The 15025-nt window shown below is 48.5% G+C and overlaps 1 protein-coding gene across 1 annotated transcript; it reads left to right on the forward strand.

Annotated features, from left to right (window-relative positions):
• The first annotated feature begins 7857 nt into the window (after positions 1–7857).
• ddx54 (DEAD (Asp-Glu-Ala-Asp) box polypeptide 54) lies at positions 7858–14816 on the forward strand. The gene is made up of 19 exons (XM_067258568.1): positions 7858–8094; positions 8636–8762; positions 9089–9159; positions 9490–9702; positions 9806–9897; positions 10001–10096; positions 10373–10494; positions 10711–10772; positions 10853–10984; positions 11184–11394; positions 11531–11662; positions 11808–12029; positions 12213–12286; positions 12414–12617; positions 12945–13093; positions 13259–13372; positions 13574–13681; positions 13924–14183; positions 14394–14816. Exons 1-19 carry the CDS (start codon positions 7984–7986, stop codon positions 14624–14626), a joined length of 2733 nt encoding a protein of 910 aa, XP_067114669.1. The 5' UTR covers positions 7858–7983; the 3' UTR covers positions 14627–14816.
• Positions 14817–15025: the final 209 nt, after the last annotated feature.

Consider the following 15025-nt stretch of genomic DNA (forward strand, 5'->3'; position numbering starts at 1 on the left):
TTTGTGTGTCTGTGTGTGTAAATATCTATTTGTATGTGTGTGTGTCTGTGTGCATGTGTGTGTATGTACACCGAAACAGAGGCTTGTCTGTTTGTCGTTAACCAGGAACAACCCAGTAAGGATGTGAACGATCATGGCACTAAAACACTCCAGTGTGCAGAGTCAGCACAGTCCTAGTGGTGTGGATCAGCGTGTTCATTTCCACAGAACACACAACAGAGAGAGAGAGACAGAGAGAGAGAGAGAGAGAGAGAGAGAGAGAGAGGAGAGAAAGAGCAGCGCGGCCATGGAGACTTTCTGATGAAACTGCAATTAAGGACAAGAAGAAGAAGAAGAAGAAGAAGAAGAGGGGCCGGCAGCATCGACCCAAAAAAAGACAAATGTAAAAGAAAAAAGAAGAGCGTTGATGAGGAAAACATAATGCATGAAAAGTTAATTCTGCTCCAAGGCTTTAATTCTGGTCATCTGTCATCTCACATAACGGAGAGATGCGAAGAGAGTGGAGAGGAACAGGAAATGGTCGTTAAGTCTCGTGTATTAAACCTAGTCGAGCACATCCACAGTGTTAATCACTGGTAATCCTCCAGCGTCCATATACACCATATACACCATATACACCATATACACCATATCCAGTACACCACATTCCAGTGTCCATATACAGTACACCACACTACAGTGTCCATATACAGTACACCACAGTCCAGTGTCCATATACAGTACACCACACTACAGTGTCCATATACAGTACACCACACTACAGTGTCCATATACAGTACACCACAGTCCAGTGTCCATATACAGTACACCACACTACAGTGTCCATATACAGTACATGCTGTAGATGTAGGGCTGTTCCAGGCTGGTGAGACCCTCCCTCCCCCTGCTCCTCCAGGGGTTGAGCTTTTAGTGCTTCTGTCACACGAGCCTCGATGATCGTCTTAACGCCGGCTGTGGGATTACAGCCTGGGGCTGGAAGGGAAACTGCCTTTTAATGGACGAATATCAAGTAATTGAAAGTTTGACCGTATGTGCATGTGCCTCTGCAGTTTTGCTCTGAGGGGACAGCAAAGCCAAAGTCTCCTTATGCAGCAGACCAGCCTTGTCAGAGAGCTGAGCTCTTCTTGTGGGGACGCAAGCACTTCTCCTGTTTGCATTAAAGCACTCTGAATGATTCACAGCGTGGGGAATAAGAATGGATTAAGCCAATGAAACATGCACATCACGCAGATCAAACTTGCTCAGTTGCCGTCAAACAATGAGACAAGTTGCATCGAGGCTGAAGGGGGGGGGGGTCTGGAGGGGGGAAAGATAATTCATTTCTTGTGAAGCAGACCATCAGGCCTCCTTCCAGCGTTTTACTGGCTCATGGGACGAAATGGCCAATTTTGCTGTCCGGAAGGGGGGGGGGGGGGTGACTTCACACCATCTGTTGATGCTGCTTGTGGGGGTCAGGGGGGAGGGGGTCGTGGGGGGGGGTTCACATGCTGATAAGATGAGGATCTTACCCCCTGCTCCCCTGCTCCTTCTCCTGAGGGTGTCCTAAATCAGTACAAACACGTATTCAGTGGATGTGTCTCCTGTTTCATAGGACCGCTAGTTCAACCAGGAAAAGACCGTTCCAGAACCCTGACCCTGACTTCAGGATGGGAATACAAGTTGTCTGTCAGTGTCTTGGGTCGGGATTTCACTCTTACATGTACCACTTCTGAGGAGAACACCGATCTCGGATTAGCTGTAAAGGCGCTAGAGGTTGTCTGGGAAGTGGTGCTCCTTGGTGGCTAGCCCCTGTCTTGGAAGGCCCATGACAGTCCGCCTCTGAAAACGCGCCAGAGCCCGTCCCCCAGGCTCCAACGCGCACCCCGCAGCGTTGGAGCCTATTTTTGAAAGGTTAGCTGGGCACAAGGCCAGGCTTTCAAGAGCGGCAGATAAATAATTTAATTGACACAGATACGGACGAAGAACGTCTAACCCGTTCACTATTTAAGAGCTTCGTTGTACCACTGGTTAAATAATCTGTTATTTTTAACCTCCACTGCCCATCTCTGCAGCTTAACTCTCTCGTCTAGATACACCACTGTCACAGTGCGGAACCATTACGGGAATCTGACCACCGACAAACATGTCATAAGACAGATCTGTCTTAATGACTTTCATTAAACGGATATTTCTGAGTGACTGCTCATGTCATGTGGCTGCGCTAATGCTTCAGAAGCAACAACCTACACAATATTTAGTCATCTAACTCCCTAATGTAAAAAAAAATGCTTCTTAAAGGGGGATTTAAAGGACACGTTCATTATCACTGCTGTTTTAAAGCTCTCTCGCTAGTCCCCTCCGGCATCATTAGCAGAAATCGCTGATAATTCTGTTCATATAGCTATAGTTCATGTCATTTATCCCATCCTCATCATCACCATCATCCTCTCTCCTCCTATTCTTCTTCCTCACCATCAAGTTAAGTCAATCATCCTAATCATCTGGTCTTCAAGGCACTGTGGCAATCATTTCATATTAGGGATAGGCTATATTAACTCCCATGCAAACATGTTATACCATGTAAACACATAGCACTTGCAATGCACCCACTATGTTGTGACTTTGAGTATTGCTATTTGGTTACATGGTAGTTAATATAACCTAAATGTAAAGTGTAATTACTACTATTACATGTCTTATGTTGTTCCTGTAGGTGCTTAGTTACGTGGTAGTTAATGTAAGTGATGCTAGCAAACCAGCCTTGTCGCCCACAGAAACGAGGTGACATTAAACACACGGGACCTCTTTGAAACAAGGACATCAAAACAATCATGAATTATAAATAAGTTTCATAATAAGATTGGCAACACAGAGGCAGCGAGATGGACAACATGTTTGGAGGTCCAGGAACATGGATCTTCTGGGTTCCCACATTACCTGGAGCATTGGTTACCACCCCCCCCCTCTCCCTCCCCCCCTCTCCCTCCCCCAGCCAGTGTCAGTGTGCAGGGCCCCCCTGGTCCTTCTGTCACTTGCATGTGCTAATCCCTTCAGGATTGACCTCCTAAACCACCGCTAAGAACTAAAGCTGATCCAATAGAGGTGGAAAATAGCTAAACCTTCTCACCAGCCCCACACAACACACCTCACCTGCCCCACAACACACCTCACCTGCCCCACAACACACACCTCACTATACCCACAACACACAGCTCACTATACCCACAACACACACCTCACTATATCCACAACACACACCTCACTATACCCACAACACACACCTCACTATACCCACAACACACACCTCACTATACCCACAACACACACCTCACTATACCCACAACACACACCTCACTATACCCACAACACACACCTCACTATATCCACAACACACATCAGTAGGTAAACACCCCTCCCACACACAGCTGCTAGCCCCGCCCACCTTCTGGTGATCTTCAACACCACATTAACAAGATCTACTCTGCTGTTGCCATGGTGATGACTTATTTAGTGTTTACATCTGTCTGTTGACTTCAAACACCCCCCAGCTTCGCTCTGATTGTCTGGTTGGTGGAGACGCCGTGGATTGACAGACTCCATGTTGCTCAGATCAGTGCTGCTCCTCAGCAGAGGAAACACGAAGCAGCAGATGGAGGGGTTGTCATGGCCACCTCTTCTTCCTGTCCTGGTCACGGTCCCTGGGAGGCAAGGGGCTCTGGTGAGGGTCCCTGGGAGGAGGGGGGCTCTGGTGAGGGTCCCTGGGAGGAGGCTCTGATGTCCCCTGAGCTAATACTCCTGCTGTACACCTCGCTGTTTTCTGCAAGACATAGACAATTTATGGATAATTTCAGATTAATCCCTCAAATTAAACAGAAAAAATGGTTCGTCGCTGAGTGTGGAAAAGGAATGAAATGCACCAGAGTGAAGTGTGTGTTGTTAGATTTCAATCCCTGATTATTATTCAAATGGCTCCAACTAAACAAGTATTCATGTACTGCTTGAATTGATTTCTATTTCAGATTCATTTTCTTTGGAGGCGGAAGAGATGTAGGCTATTATCTGTGAATCATGAGAGGAGGATATGAATTTCTCCTCAGTATAAGATTGCGAAAGATAAGCCAGCGGTAGCTCACTGCATAGGCTCTATGAATCTCAGGAAATATGTGATGTTTCAGTCGGTAGAATTTGATTAGAGGCTTTGAAAATATGTATTCAGGAGGCCTCTGCTTGAGCGGCAGAGGCCGCGTGACGCCATGGCAACATCGCAGGCTAAAAACACCCACGAGCTTGCAGTGACCTCTAGCTTCCGCTTGTGGCACCCAGCTAGTGGACCCTCACAATCCCTCTTCAAATATTAATGCTAAACTACCAACTAAAGCTCTCACTTGAGATATTTTTATGGCACCGTGTCTGGTAGCTGAGATGTGGTTACTATACACTGTGCCTATTGGGCCTAGCTGTGACGTTGTTACTTTATACTGAAGGTCCAGACGTCTCTAAACTCTGACTACTGAGGCTACTATTAGAGCTGTTCATTTCCTATCTTAGATCCTTTGCTGTGCTTCGTACATCGCCAATTGGTCTGGATAAATGCACCTGCTTAATGACTCAAATGTAAATGTTGTTTTAGAAAGACGCACCACTCAGTCCAGGTCAGTCATCGTCTCCGCTGATGCCACAGGGCACCAAAGGGTTAGGGTTATCGTCTCCGCTGATGCCACGGGGCACCAAAGGGTTAGGGTTATCGTCTCCGCTGATGCCACGGGGCACCAAAGGGTTAGGGTTATCGTCTCCGCTGATGCCACGGGGCACCAAAGGGTTAGGGTTATCGTCTCCGCTGATGCCACGGGGCACCAAAGGGTTAGGGTTATCGTCTCCGCTGATGCCACGGGGCACCAAAGGGTTAGGGTTATCGTCTCCGCTGATGCCACGGGGCACCAAAGGGTTAGGGTTATCGTCTCCGCTGATGCCACGGGGCACCAAAGGGTTAGGGTTATCGTCTCCGCTGATGCCACAGGGCACCAAAGGGTTAGGGTTATCGTCTCCGCTGATGCCACGGGGCACCAAAGGGTTAGGGTTATCGTCTCCGCTGATGCCACGGGGCACCAAAGGATCCACGCCGAGGTTTTCTCGAGCGGATATGAAAGAGTAATAACATCTGAATGTAATCTAATGTCCTGTGATAAAGAGCGGGAGTTACAGATGAGGCCTGAGGGTCAGTGTGGTCCAGATGAGGGCTGTGGGTCAGCGTGGTCCAGATGAGGGCTGTGGGTCAGCGTGGTCCAGATGAGGGCTGTGGGTCAGCGTGGTCCAGATGAGGGCTGTGGGTCAGTGTGGTCCAGATGAGGGCTGTGGGTCAGTGTGGTCCAGATGAGGGCTGTGGGTCAGTGTGGTCCAGATGAGGGCTGTGGGTCAGTGTGGTCCAGATGAGGGCTGTGGGTCAGTGTGGTCCAGATGAGGGCTGAGGGTCAGTGTGGTCCAGATGAGGGCTGAGGGTCAGTGTGGTCCAGATGAGGGCTGTGGGTCAGTGTGGTCCAGATGAGGGCTGTGGGTCAGTGTGGTCCAGATGAGGGCTGTGGGTCAGTGTGGTCCAGATGAGGGCTGAGGGTCAGTGTGGTCCAGATGAGGGCTGTGGGTCAGTGTGGTCCAGATGAGGACTGTGGGTCAGTGTGGTCCAGATGAGGGCTGTGGGTCAGTGTGGTCCAGATGAGGGCTGAGGGTCAGTGTGGTCCAGATGAGGGCTGTGGGTCAATGTGGTCCAGATGAGGGCTGTGGGTCAGCGTGGTCCCTGACACACTGAGCACATTCCGTTTCATAATCTTTCCTCGGCTGCAAGAAAGCGGTGAGATTATATCGGAGTATAATATTGAATGACCTAAATATGTCTGTTCAAACTGCTCCCTTTGGTTGCCGCTGATCCGATATGAGTCATCATAACGGAGGCTTATCTACTGGGGAATAAAGGAACAGGAATAGGACCTACTACGACTAGCCACAACTTCCCCCTGATACAGGCTACTAGGCCTTTCTGGTCAGAGGATGCGTAACAGGGAAAGTATGTATATATTAAAACATATATATTTCCCCTAAAAGTTTCAAAAAACAGGTTTTGAAAGGTTGAAAAAACATTTTCCCAGAAAAGGCATACATAACCTTGTTTATGTATGTGGGTCTAGTCCTGTGCTGTGGGCAGGAATTCTGAATCAGGGAATTTGAAACTATTAAGACATGTGGATGACAGTCTTGAAATCCAGACACACTAACCCTTACATCGTTTCCAACATGGCTTTATGGTTTAAATTTACAAAGACAATATTATTTGTATTTATTTATTTACATTAAATTGTGAAGTAGCCTCATAGAGTAGCCTACGTATTACAGTTTTTCTCGATTGGTTACACACATTTTCTGAATGCATATCTCATACTCTCAGAACTCTACACACAAATCAAGAAAACACACACACAATGGGCAAAACCCCTCACTTCTCCTGCAAAATTAAACTTTACATTCAAAACAATGTTATTTCTTCTCAAAATGGTATTTTGTCTTCAAATGACACACACAACCCATCATATGAATCGACATTTATAAGAACCATTTGAACACTGATGTGCTCAATGTAAAACACTATCATCATAGTGATTTAGGCCTTTTTTTGTTCAGTGTGTTATAAAATATTGAGAATATTGTTTTTATACTCAGATCACAGAAATACACGGTAACAAATATATTTTACGTATTTTTCCCAGAAAAACAATGTAAGCAGTGTACATCCCAACCAACACAAAGTTGCACATACAGTGCTCTACATACAAAACAACATAATCATTTACTGTATAGTGTACACAGTTACATTATTATTATTTTTCTTTGTATTTGCCGCAATGTTATGGCGTTATTTTCTAGGACCATGTTCATGATTTCAGTTTTCTGTTCAGGAGACAGAAGATGTTCCCGACCACCTTGTGTTGGTAATCTTTCAGTTCTGCCAAACAAATAGTAAAATACTGTAAATACTGTGTAGGAATACAAAGTAGGAATACATTTCCCAAATACTTGAAACATACTTTATTTGTACAGTCCTACAGAACAGTCCACAGGCAATACTGTACTACTGTACTCATTGAGTACTGTATTGATATGCAGTAGGCCTACTGCAATTTTGTAGTGAGAGTAGATTTCTTACCTATTCTCATTTCGGAAAGTCCGGATGATGGATGCTACAGTGTACCTGCTCAAATTTGGCTGTACTCTTTGCCCAACCTCCTTCATTGTTAGACCATGGTTGACTACATGGTCAACCAAAGCGGCTCGGATCTCATCAGAGATTATGGTCCTTGGCCTTCCTCATCCTCGTCCTCCCCGTCCTCCTCCTCTTACTCTCACTCCTCTGCCTCTGTTTCCAATGTTGGCATCCATTGCTCAAAAACAGAAGAGGTCACTTGTTGCCCTTTTATGCTAAAGCTCTGATTGCTAATTGTAAAACTGTGTGACAGGTGTTTGTCCTTGCGATGAGTCAGAGTGCGTATTTGAATGGCAGTGTGTTCCTTGTGAAAACAAAAGATTTTCTTCATGAAAATTGTTCCAAATGCAGAGAATTGTGTGTAGTGTTTTGAAAAAAGTGTGTTTTAGAACTGCAATTTGAGTGTAAAGCAGGAATTGTGCTTGTAGTTTAGCAGAATTGGTTCATGGGGTTGGTGCATGAGTTACATGTTGTGGTCATTGTGTCTCAAGTACCAGTATTTGTGTGTAAACAATTGAGAAAAACTGTAACTGTTACTGACTCGTCAACAAGGCGTGGCTTACAATTTTCTGTATGACATCACACTACGCGCCGTCGCGTAAATTCTACGAGTACTACTAGAGCCTCGTGTGTTTCAAGATGTCTGCCTACTGTGTTATTATCGTGTGCTGAACTGTCTCGGTTTATTTTTGAACACTGCCTTTTTTCATTAATACAAAATCAAGCCTTGTGTTAAAAGTTCAGGGTGATTTGAGACAATGGCCCAAAGAAAGAAGAAATTTACGAAGAAAAAGAGACATGTTGGCCATAAAGATCCCGAAGTGGACTCGGACTTGGAGCTCGCTACTGAAATTAAGGACGATGATACCGTAAGAAGATCCTATAATTCATTTATGGTGCTTGGTCCTTGTCCAGTTCATGTATCAGTGTACAACATATACTTATTTGTGGAATCTGACTTTCTTTTCCTGTTGTCTTTGTATTCGCTGCTTACTTACTGTTAACAGCTAGCAAGGGGTGTTAGCGATTACCTAGGCTAACTCAGCTAACTAGGCAAAGCAGTTCATCGTAATGTCTTGCAAAACTGTACAAAAAGTGTCCTGAAAATTAATATCAGTCGATTTTGCAAGCTGAATACATTGATACAAAGCTAACATTAGGGAGCACACGAGTTTGTATCTTTTATATTGTATTACATAGCTACTTCATTTTTTATATTTTATCCTAAATTATTACAGCCCCTTAGTACTAGTTAGACTTGTACATCACTATTCAATATTTATGATCCCTATATGTTGAATGTATGCACCTACCTGCCAAAGTAAATTCCTTGTCTGTGCAAACTTTCATGGCGATTAAACCCCTTTCTGATTCTGTGCTTCTCATAAGATGTTGTTGTTGCTGTTTCAGACCGTGAGGAAGTTACCTCGCTTCCCCGCCTCCTCCGAGTGCCTGTCTGATGTGGAGCCAGACACAAGGGAGCTGGTCAGAGCGCAGAACAAGAAGAAGAAGAAATCTGGAGGGTTTCAGTCCATGGGTGAGAACAACGTCATGTGATGGATGGGTCGAGATGACGGTTGGTGATAAAGAGTTTGTGAAGGGGGCCTCGCGCCTGTATACTAGCTCCCATGTTGTCTGTGAAAGTCAGAGATTTATAATCGCGTGCACAGTATAACTCAAGCTCTTTCTGGACAACAACATTTTTGTGACGTGGCAAGCTACGACTACATACTGGCATGAAAAGGAAATGCATGTGAATGGACTGCATTTAGGGTTAGGGTTAGCATTTACATGTGAATTCAAAACACTGGCAGCAAGAATATGGAAAGTCCAGTAATAGGCTCCTGTCCTCCCTGTGTTCAGGTCTCAGTTACCCGGTCTACAAAGGAGTCATGAGGAAGGGCTACAAGGTTCCTACGCCCATCCAGCGCCGGGTGAGTCTCCTCCAACTGATGAACACCTGGTTCCTTTTAACAACGTCATGTACAATAATGTCTGTCTGACACTTTTATCCAAAACTATATTATTATTATTTTTTTTATATAAATACATCAGCCACTAATTGAATGATTATAGTTTTTTGGGGGGACTGGTGTGTGAAGTGATTCTACCAGCCTCTTGCATATTTTACCAGCATTTGGCTGCTGTATGCTGCTGCTGCTGTTCCCTGTCTAGAAAGCAGAACTAGTCTATGAACAGAAGACTAGTGGAAGAAGCTTTCACCTGGTTTCACGTGAGCTTGTTGCCCTTCCCTTGTCCTCCAGACCATCCCAGTCGTCCTGGATGGCAAGGACATGGTTGCCATGGCGCGGACGGGCAGTGGGAAGACCGCAGCGTTCCTGATCCCCATGTTTGAGAAGCTGAAGGCCCCCAGCGCCCAGACCGGCGCCCAGACCGGCGCCCAGACCGGCGCCCGTGCCCTCATCCTGTCCCCCACCAGGGAGCTGGCTCTGCAGACCATGAAGTTCACCAAGGAGGTCAGCCTAGACACACACGGCTGGGAATTATTTTTGTTGTGAATGTTTAAAGATGTTTTAGGTGTTGCGGCTGTTGCAGTAGTCGTGTTGATCTGTGTTTCAGTTGGGGAAGTTCACGGGGCTGAAGACGGCTCTGATTCTGGGAGGAGACCGGATGGACGACCAGTTTGCTGCCCTTCATGAAAATCCAGACATGTAAGATCACCTGTCTGAGCAGCGCACACCTGGGGCTGAACCTCGTTAGCTAGGACAAGCAGCACGTCTCTGTGTGCTAACTCTCCTCCGCCTCGCTCTCCAGAATCATCGGAACCCCTGGTCGCTTGATGCACGTTGTCGTGGAGATGAACCTGAAGCTCCAGAATGTGGAGTATGTGGTGTTTGACGAGGCAGACAGGTGAGTCAAGTCACTCACACAGAGACAGGCTGATTATATCCTCACTCAGTTTTTATTCAAAGATACATTTAGATTTTCCTGTAGTGTGTGTGTGGGTATATAAATATGAATTGTATGTGCTAGTAGGCTATCTGTATGCCTGTGCCAATAGTTAGCCTGTGCTATCAAGCTAGCTGCTAGCCTGTTTAAAAAAGCTAGCATATACCTGTGCTAGTACATTAGCCTGTGCTATCAAGCTAGCTGCTAGCCTGTGCTAACGGCTAGCATTTCCTGCAGGCTGTTTGAGATGGGCTTTGCGGAGCAGCTGCAGGAGGTGATCCGCAGGCTCCCAGACACCAGGCAGACGCTGCTGTTCTCCGCCACCCTGCCCAAGATGCTGGTGGAGTTCGCCCGAGCAGGTAGCTGTGACCCCAGCCCGGCTGCACAACCCTAACCCAGCCCGGCTGCACAACCCTAACCCTAACCCAGCCTGGCTGGCCCGGAGCAGCGGAGCTGGGACACCAGGCCTCTTGGTTGGATCATTATGAAAGGCTGTTGTGAGTTGTTCTCTGAAAGTGTGTTTCTGTGTGTGTGGGTGTGTGTGTGTGTGTGTGTGTGTGTGTGTGTGTGTGTAGGGTTGACAGAGCCGGTGTTGATACGTCTGGACGTGGACAGCAAGCTGAGTGAGCAGCTGAAGGTAAAACACCAAAACACTCTTTCTGGACTGTGTTAGAGGATGGGTGTTTCTGTTGGTCTGACCCCTGACCTCTCCCCCAGCTGTCCTTCTTCCACCTGCGTCTGGAGGACAAGCCGGCCTTGCTGCTGCACCTGCTCAGGAACGTGGCCCGACCACAGGAGCAGACAGTCGTGTTCGTGGCCACCAAGCACCACGTCGAGTTCCTGAGAGAGGTGCGCACACACACACACACACACACACACACACACACACACACACACACACACACCCTTCCTCAACTGTGGGACGTGTGTGAAAGGTTCAGCTGCTGTTTCTGTCATTCTGACAGGTGATGCAATGTGATGGTCTGATAATGTTATCTTCTCTCTGTCCCCCCTTCCTGTGTGTCCCCCAACCTTTCCTGCCCCCCAGCTGCTGAGTGCGGAGGGGGTGGAGTGTGCGTACATCTACAGTGCTCTGGACCAGACGGCCAGGAAGATCAACATCGGGAAGTTTGTCCACCGCAAAGCCATGGTGCTGTTGGTCACCGATGTGGCTGCTCGCGGCATAGACATCCCCCTGCTCGACAACGTCATCAATTACAACTTCCCCTCCAAGCCCAAGCTGTTCCTGCACAGAGTCGGTTGGTGGACCACAAGTTCCTTTGGTCACTGGGTCATAGCTCGGGGAGAGAGCGTGGGGATGGGTAGAGCGTGGGGATGGGTATATCTAAAAAGCATCTGTTAAATGAACTCATGATCTCCTGGTGTGCGTCCCAGGTCGCGTGGCGCGTGCGGGCCGGGGGGGCGTGGCCTACAGCCTGGTGTGTTCAGACGAGGTTCCCTACGTGTACGACCTCCACCTGTTCCTGGGACGACCTGTGACCCTGGCCTCCGCTGACATGCCTCAAGGTACCGGAGAGGGGGGGGGGGAGGGGGAGGAGGGAGGGGGAGGAGGAGGGAGGGAGGGAGGGAGGAGGCGTTGACAGGGACTTTTTCTTCTTTCAGCTCGATAGGCTAACCTCTTTTGGTCCCGTCCCCCGTCCCCCCCCCCCAGACACTGACGGGGCGTTCGGCCGCGTCCCCCAGAGTATCCTTGACGACGAGGAGTCCCTGCTGACCTCTGCCCTCCAGAGCTCTCTGGATCTCCAGAACCTCCAGCAAATCTCGTCCAACGCCTACCAGGGATACCTGCGCTCGCGGCCGCTGCCCTCGCCCGAGTCCATCAAGAGGGTGAAGAACACAGACCTCTTCAGCCTGGCGGTGCACCCCCTGCTGGGTTAGTACCCCACACACGCCTGGGGGGGAGGGGGGCAGCGTGTTGGGAGGTGTTCTTCATGTACACCGTGCCTGGCAGCTCAGACGCCTGGTAACCACAGACTCTGACTGCCCAAATACTGTGGAACCGTCCGATCCTGTTTCCTGCGGTCCTGAGTGTCTAGATGACGTGTGGTTGTTTCAGGATCCGGGCTGGACAGACTGGAGCTGGATCGTCTACAGATGGTCGATTCCATCAAGAGCTACAGATCGAAAGCTGTAAGTCTCAATACTGCCCTAACTAGCCCTACACTCAATACTACCATAGTGTAGAGTTGCCTCTAACCCCAACACGCCTCTCTCTCCCTCTCTCTCTCCCTCTCTCTCTCCTGCCCCCCCTCCTCAGACGATCTTTGAGATCAACTGTAGCAGCCGTTGCCAGGGCAGCGAGGTGATGCGGGCGAAGCGCAGCAGAGACGCTGTCCTGGTGGACAAGTTCTCCAGGAAGAGACAGGAGCGGGCGGCCGAGAGCGAGCTGCACCCCTCCGCCCCGCCCGCCCCCCGCCTGCAGCAGGACGACACCCAGGGAGAAGACGACCAGGAACTACAGGTCCCAGCATGCTCTCTGACAGGCTTCTGAAAATAGATGTTTACTATAGTTTGTTTACAGTGAAAAATGTGTTCATCGATAGTAAGTAATAATTGGTTAATACAGATATGTACTGTGTGTGAAAAACTAATATCGATGTATAGTAATATTACTTTTGGGGATAGGTATAGCTTAGTGGTAGAGCATAATCTTGCAAATAAAGAGTTTGCCGGTTAGAATTCTGCCATGTGCATCACATAATTTTTGCTTTCTAAATGGGCAGATATTTGAGGTGTATTGAATGGAGTGTGAGGTACTGAAGGTGTGCCTGCACTGTGTGTCCACCAGGGGGTGTTCTCCCAGGTGCTGGGGGGGAAGAGGAGGAAGCAGGATGACGGAGACACAGAGAGGCCAAAAAGCAAAAAAAGCAAACAGGCTGTGAGAGACGAGGAGCACTACGTCCCCTATAGAGCCCAGGACCTGCACACAGAGCGAGGGTAGGCCTGGGCATGCTAGCAGCTAGCAATGGCTATACCACGACATCACTTATCAATGGATACATCATGTTATATATTATCAATGGATACAACATAGCTATGCTATTAGGGTGTGAGGGTGTAGTTGGAGTATATAGTAGTTATTGTGTGTGTGTGTGCGCGCAGGCTCAGCATGACAGGAGAAGGAACCACGTTTGAGCAGCAGGCTTCCACAGCAGTGCTGGACCTGATGGGAGATGAGGAGGGACGCCTCAACCAACACAAACACATGATGAAGTGGTAAAGACACACACACACACACCTACACTTGCACACACACACACACACCTACACACACACTTACAGCACATCAAGGTTCACCGTGTGCAACATCAAAATCTCCTCTCTCTCCTCCTCTCTCTCTCTCTCCTCCTCTCTCTCCTCCTCTCCCTCCTCTCTCTCCTCCTCCTCCCTCTCCTCCTCCTCTCCCTCCCTCCGTAGGGACCGTAAGAGGAAGCGTTTCGTCAGGGAGACAGGGAAGGAGGACTCCAAGAAGAGGGTGAAGCTGGAGACGGGACAGATGGTCAGCAAGATCCACAAAAAGAACTTGTATCCTCTTACTCGTCTGTCAAAGCAGAAGCTGTGTGTGTTTCCTTGAAGGTGTGTCTGTGTGTGTGGTGTTTCCTTGAAGGTGTGTCTGTGTGTGTGGTGTTTCCTTGAAGGTGTGTCTGTGTGTGTGGTGTTTCCTTGAAGGTGTGTGTGTGGTGTTTCCTTGAAGGTGTGTCTGTGTGTGTGGTGTTTCCTTGAAGGTGTGTCTGTGTGTGTGGTGTTTCCTTGACGATGTGTCTCAGCTATGAGGACTGGAAGAAGAAGTACAAGGTGGATGACGAGGATGCTGACTCAGGAGGAGAGACTGGAGGAAGAGGGAGGAGAGGAGGGGGAAGAGGACGAGGGGGAGGGAGAGGGAGAGGAGGAGGAGGAGGGAGAGGAGGAGGAGGATGGGGTGGAGGAAGAGAAGAGTGGAGTGGAGGAGGAAGAGGACGAGGAAGAGGAAGAGGTGGATGGGGTGGAGGACGAGAAGAGTGGAGTGGAGGAGGAGGAAGAGGAGGAGGTAGGAATTCACTTCATCTTGTGCATCATGAAAATAAGTGATTCTTGTCTTGTAACCAGAGTGAAATTCAGAGATGTGTCTATTCTTCCTCTAGCTCCTCTAACCAATCAGAAGTGTGTTTAGTATGATGGTATTATTCAGAGATCCTTTAGAGCGATGACCCCTTCACCCCTCCTTCTACTATTTTTTCATCCACCTCTCGCCCTCCAGGTCGAGGCAGGCGCGGCGCCGATTCCTCCGGCCCCCCCCAGCGGGCACGCTCTGAGCTGCGGAGCCGTGACCAGATCCTGAAGGAGAGGAAGAGGAAGGAGAAGCAGAACTTCCTGCAGAGCGGCGGGATGAAGAAGATCAAGGGGCGTGGCCTGCAGAGGCTCAACGACGTCAAGTCATCAGGCTTCGGACGAGGCGTTCACAAGAAGGGCAAGATGAAGAAGAAGATGTAAGGGGGAAGGAGAGGGGAGGGGGGCTTAAACGCAGGAGGAGAGGGTGAGAGGAGGAGGGTGAGAGGAGGAGGGTGAAGATGGTCATCGTGGACGTCGTGAGCAGCATTGAAGCTGGAACTTACAGACTCCTTCAAAACAAACCGTGTGTTTGTATATTCTAAAGTCATGATTAATACACGTTATTGTGCTACCAACTGTGTCCTGGTCAGTGTTTATGCAACATGAAAACATGAACATGCGTGTAGCTTGAACATGCGTGTAGCTTGAACATGCGTGTAGCTTGAACATGCGTGTAGCTTGAACATGCGTGTAGCTTGAACATGCGTGTAGCTTGGGGGTATAGTCTTGGTCTGGTGGAGGTCAAGCAATCTCAGGTTGGAATCTCCCCAGAGTCACTTT

This window comes from Osmerus mordax, chromosome 20 (genome assembly GCF_038355195.1).
Source record: "Osmerus mordax isolate fOsmMor3 chromosome 20, fOsmMor3.pri, whole genome shotgun sequence".
NCBI lineage: Eukaryota > Metazoa > Chordata > Actinopteri > Osmeriformes > Osmeridae > Osmerus > Osmerus mordax.

What these genes read in the sequence shown, in the direction of transcription:
- ddx54 (XM_067258568.1), top strand. Translation starts at nt 7,984, where the DNA reads ATGGCCCAAAGAAAGAAGAAATTTACGAAGAAAAAGAGACATGTTGGC. An exon ending in GGTGGAGTTCGCCCGAGCAG is followed by an intron (nt 10,495 to 10,710) that starts GTAGCTGTGACC and finishes GTGTGTGTGTAG; the next exon opens with GGTTGACAGAGCCGGTGTTG. An exon ending in AAGATCCACAAAAAGAACTT is followed by an intron (nt 13,682 to 13,923) that starts GTATCCTCTTAC and finishes GATGTGTCTCAG; the next exon opens with CTATGAGGACTGGAAGAAGA.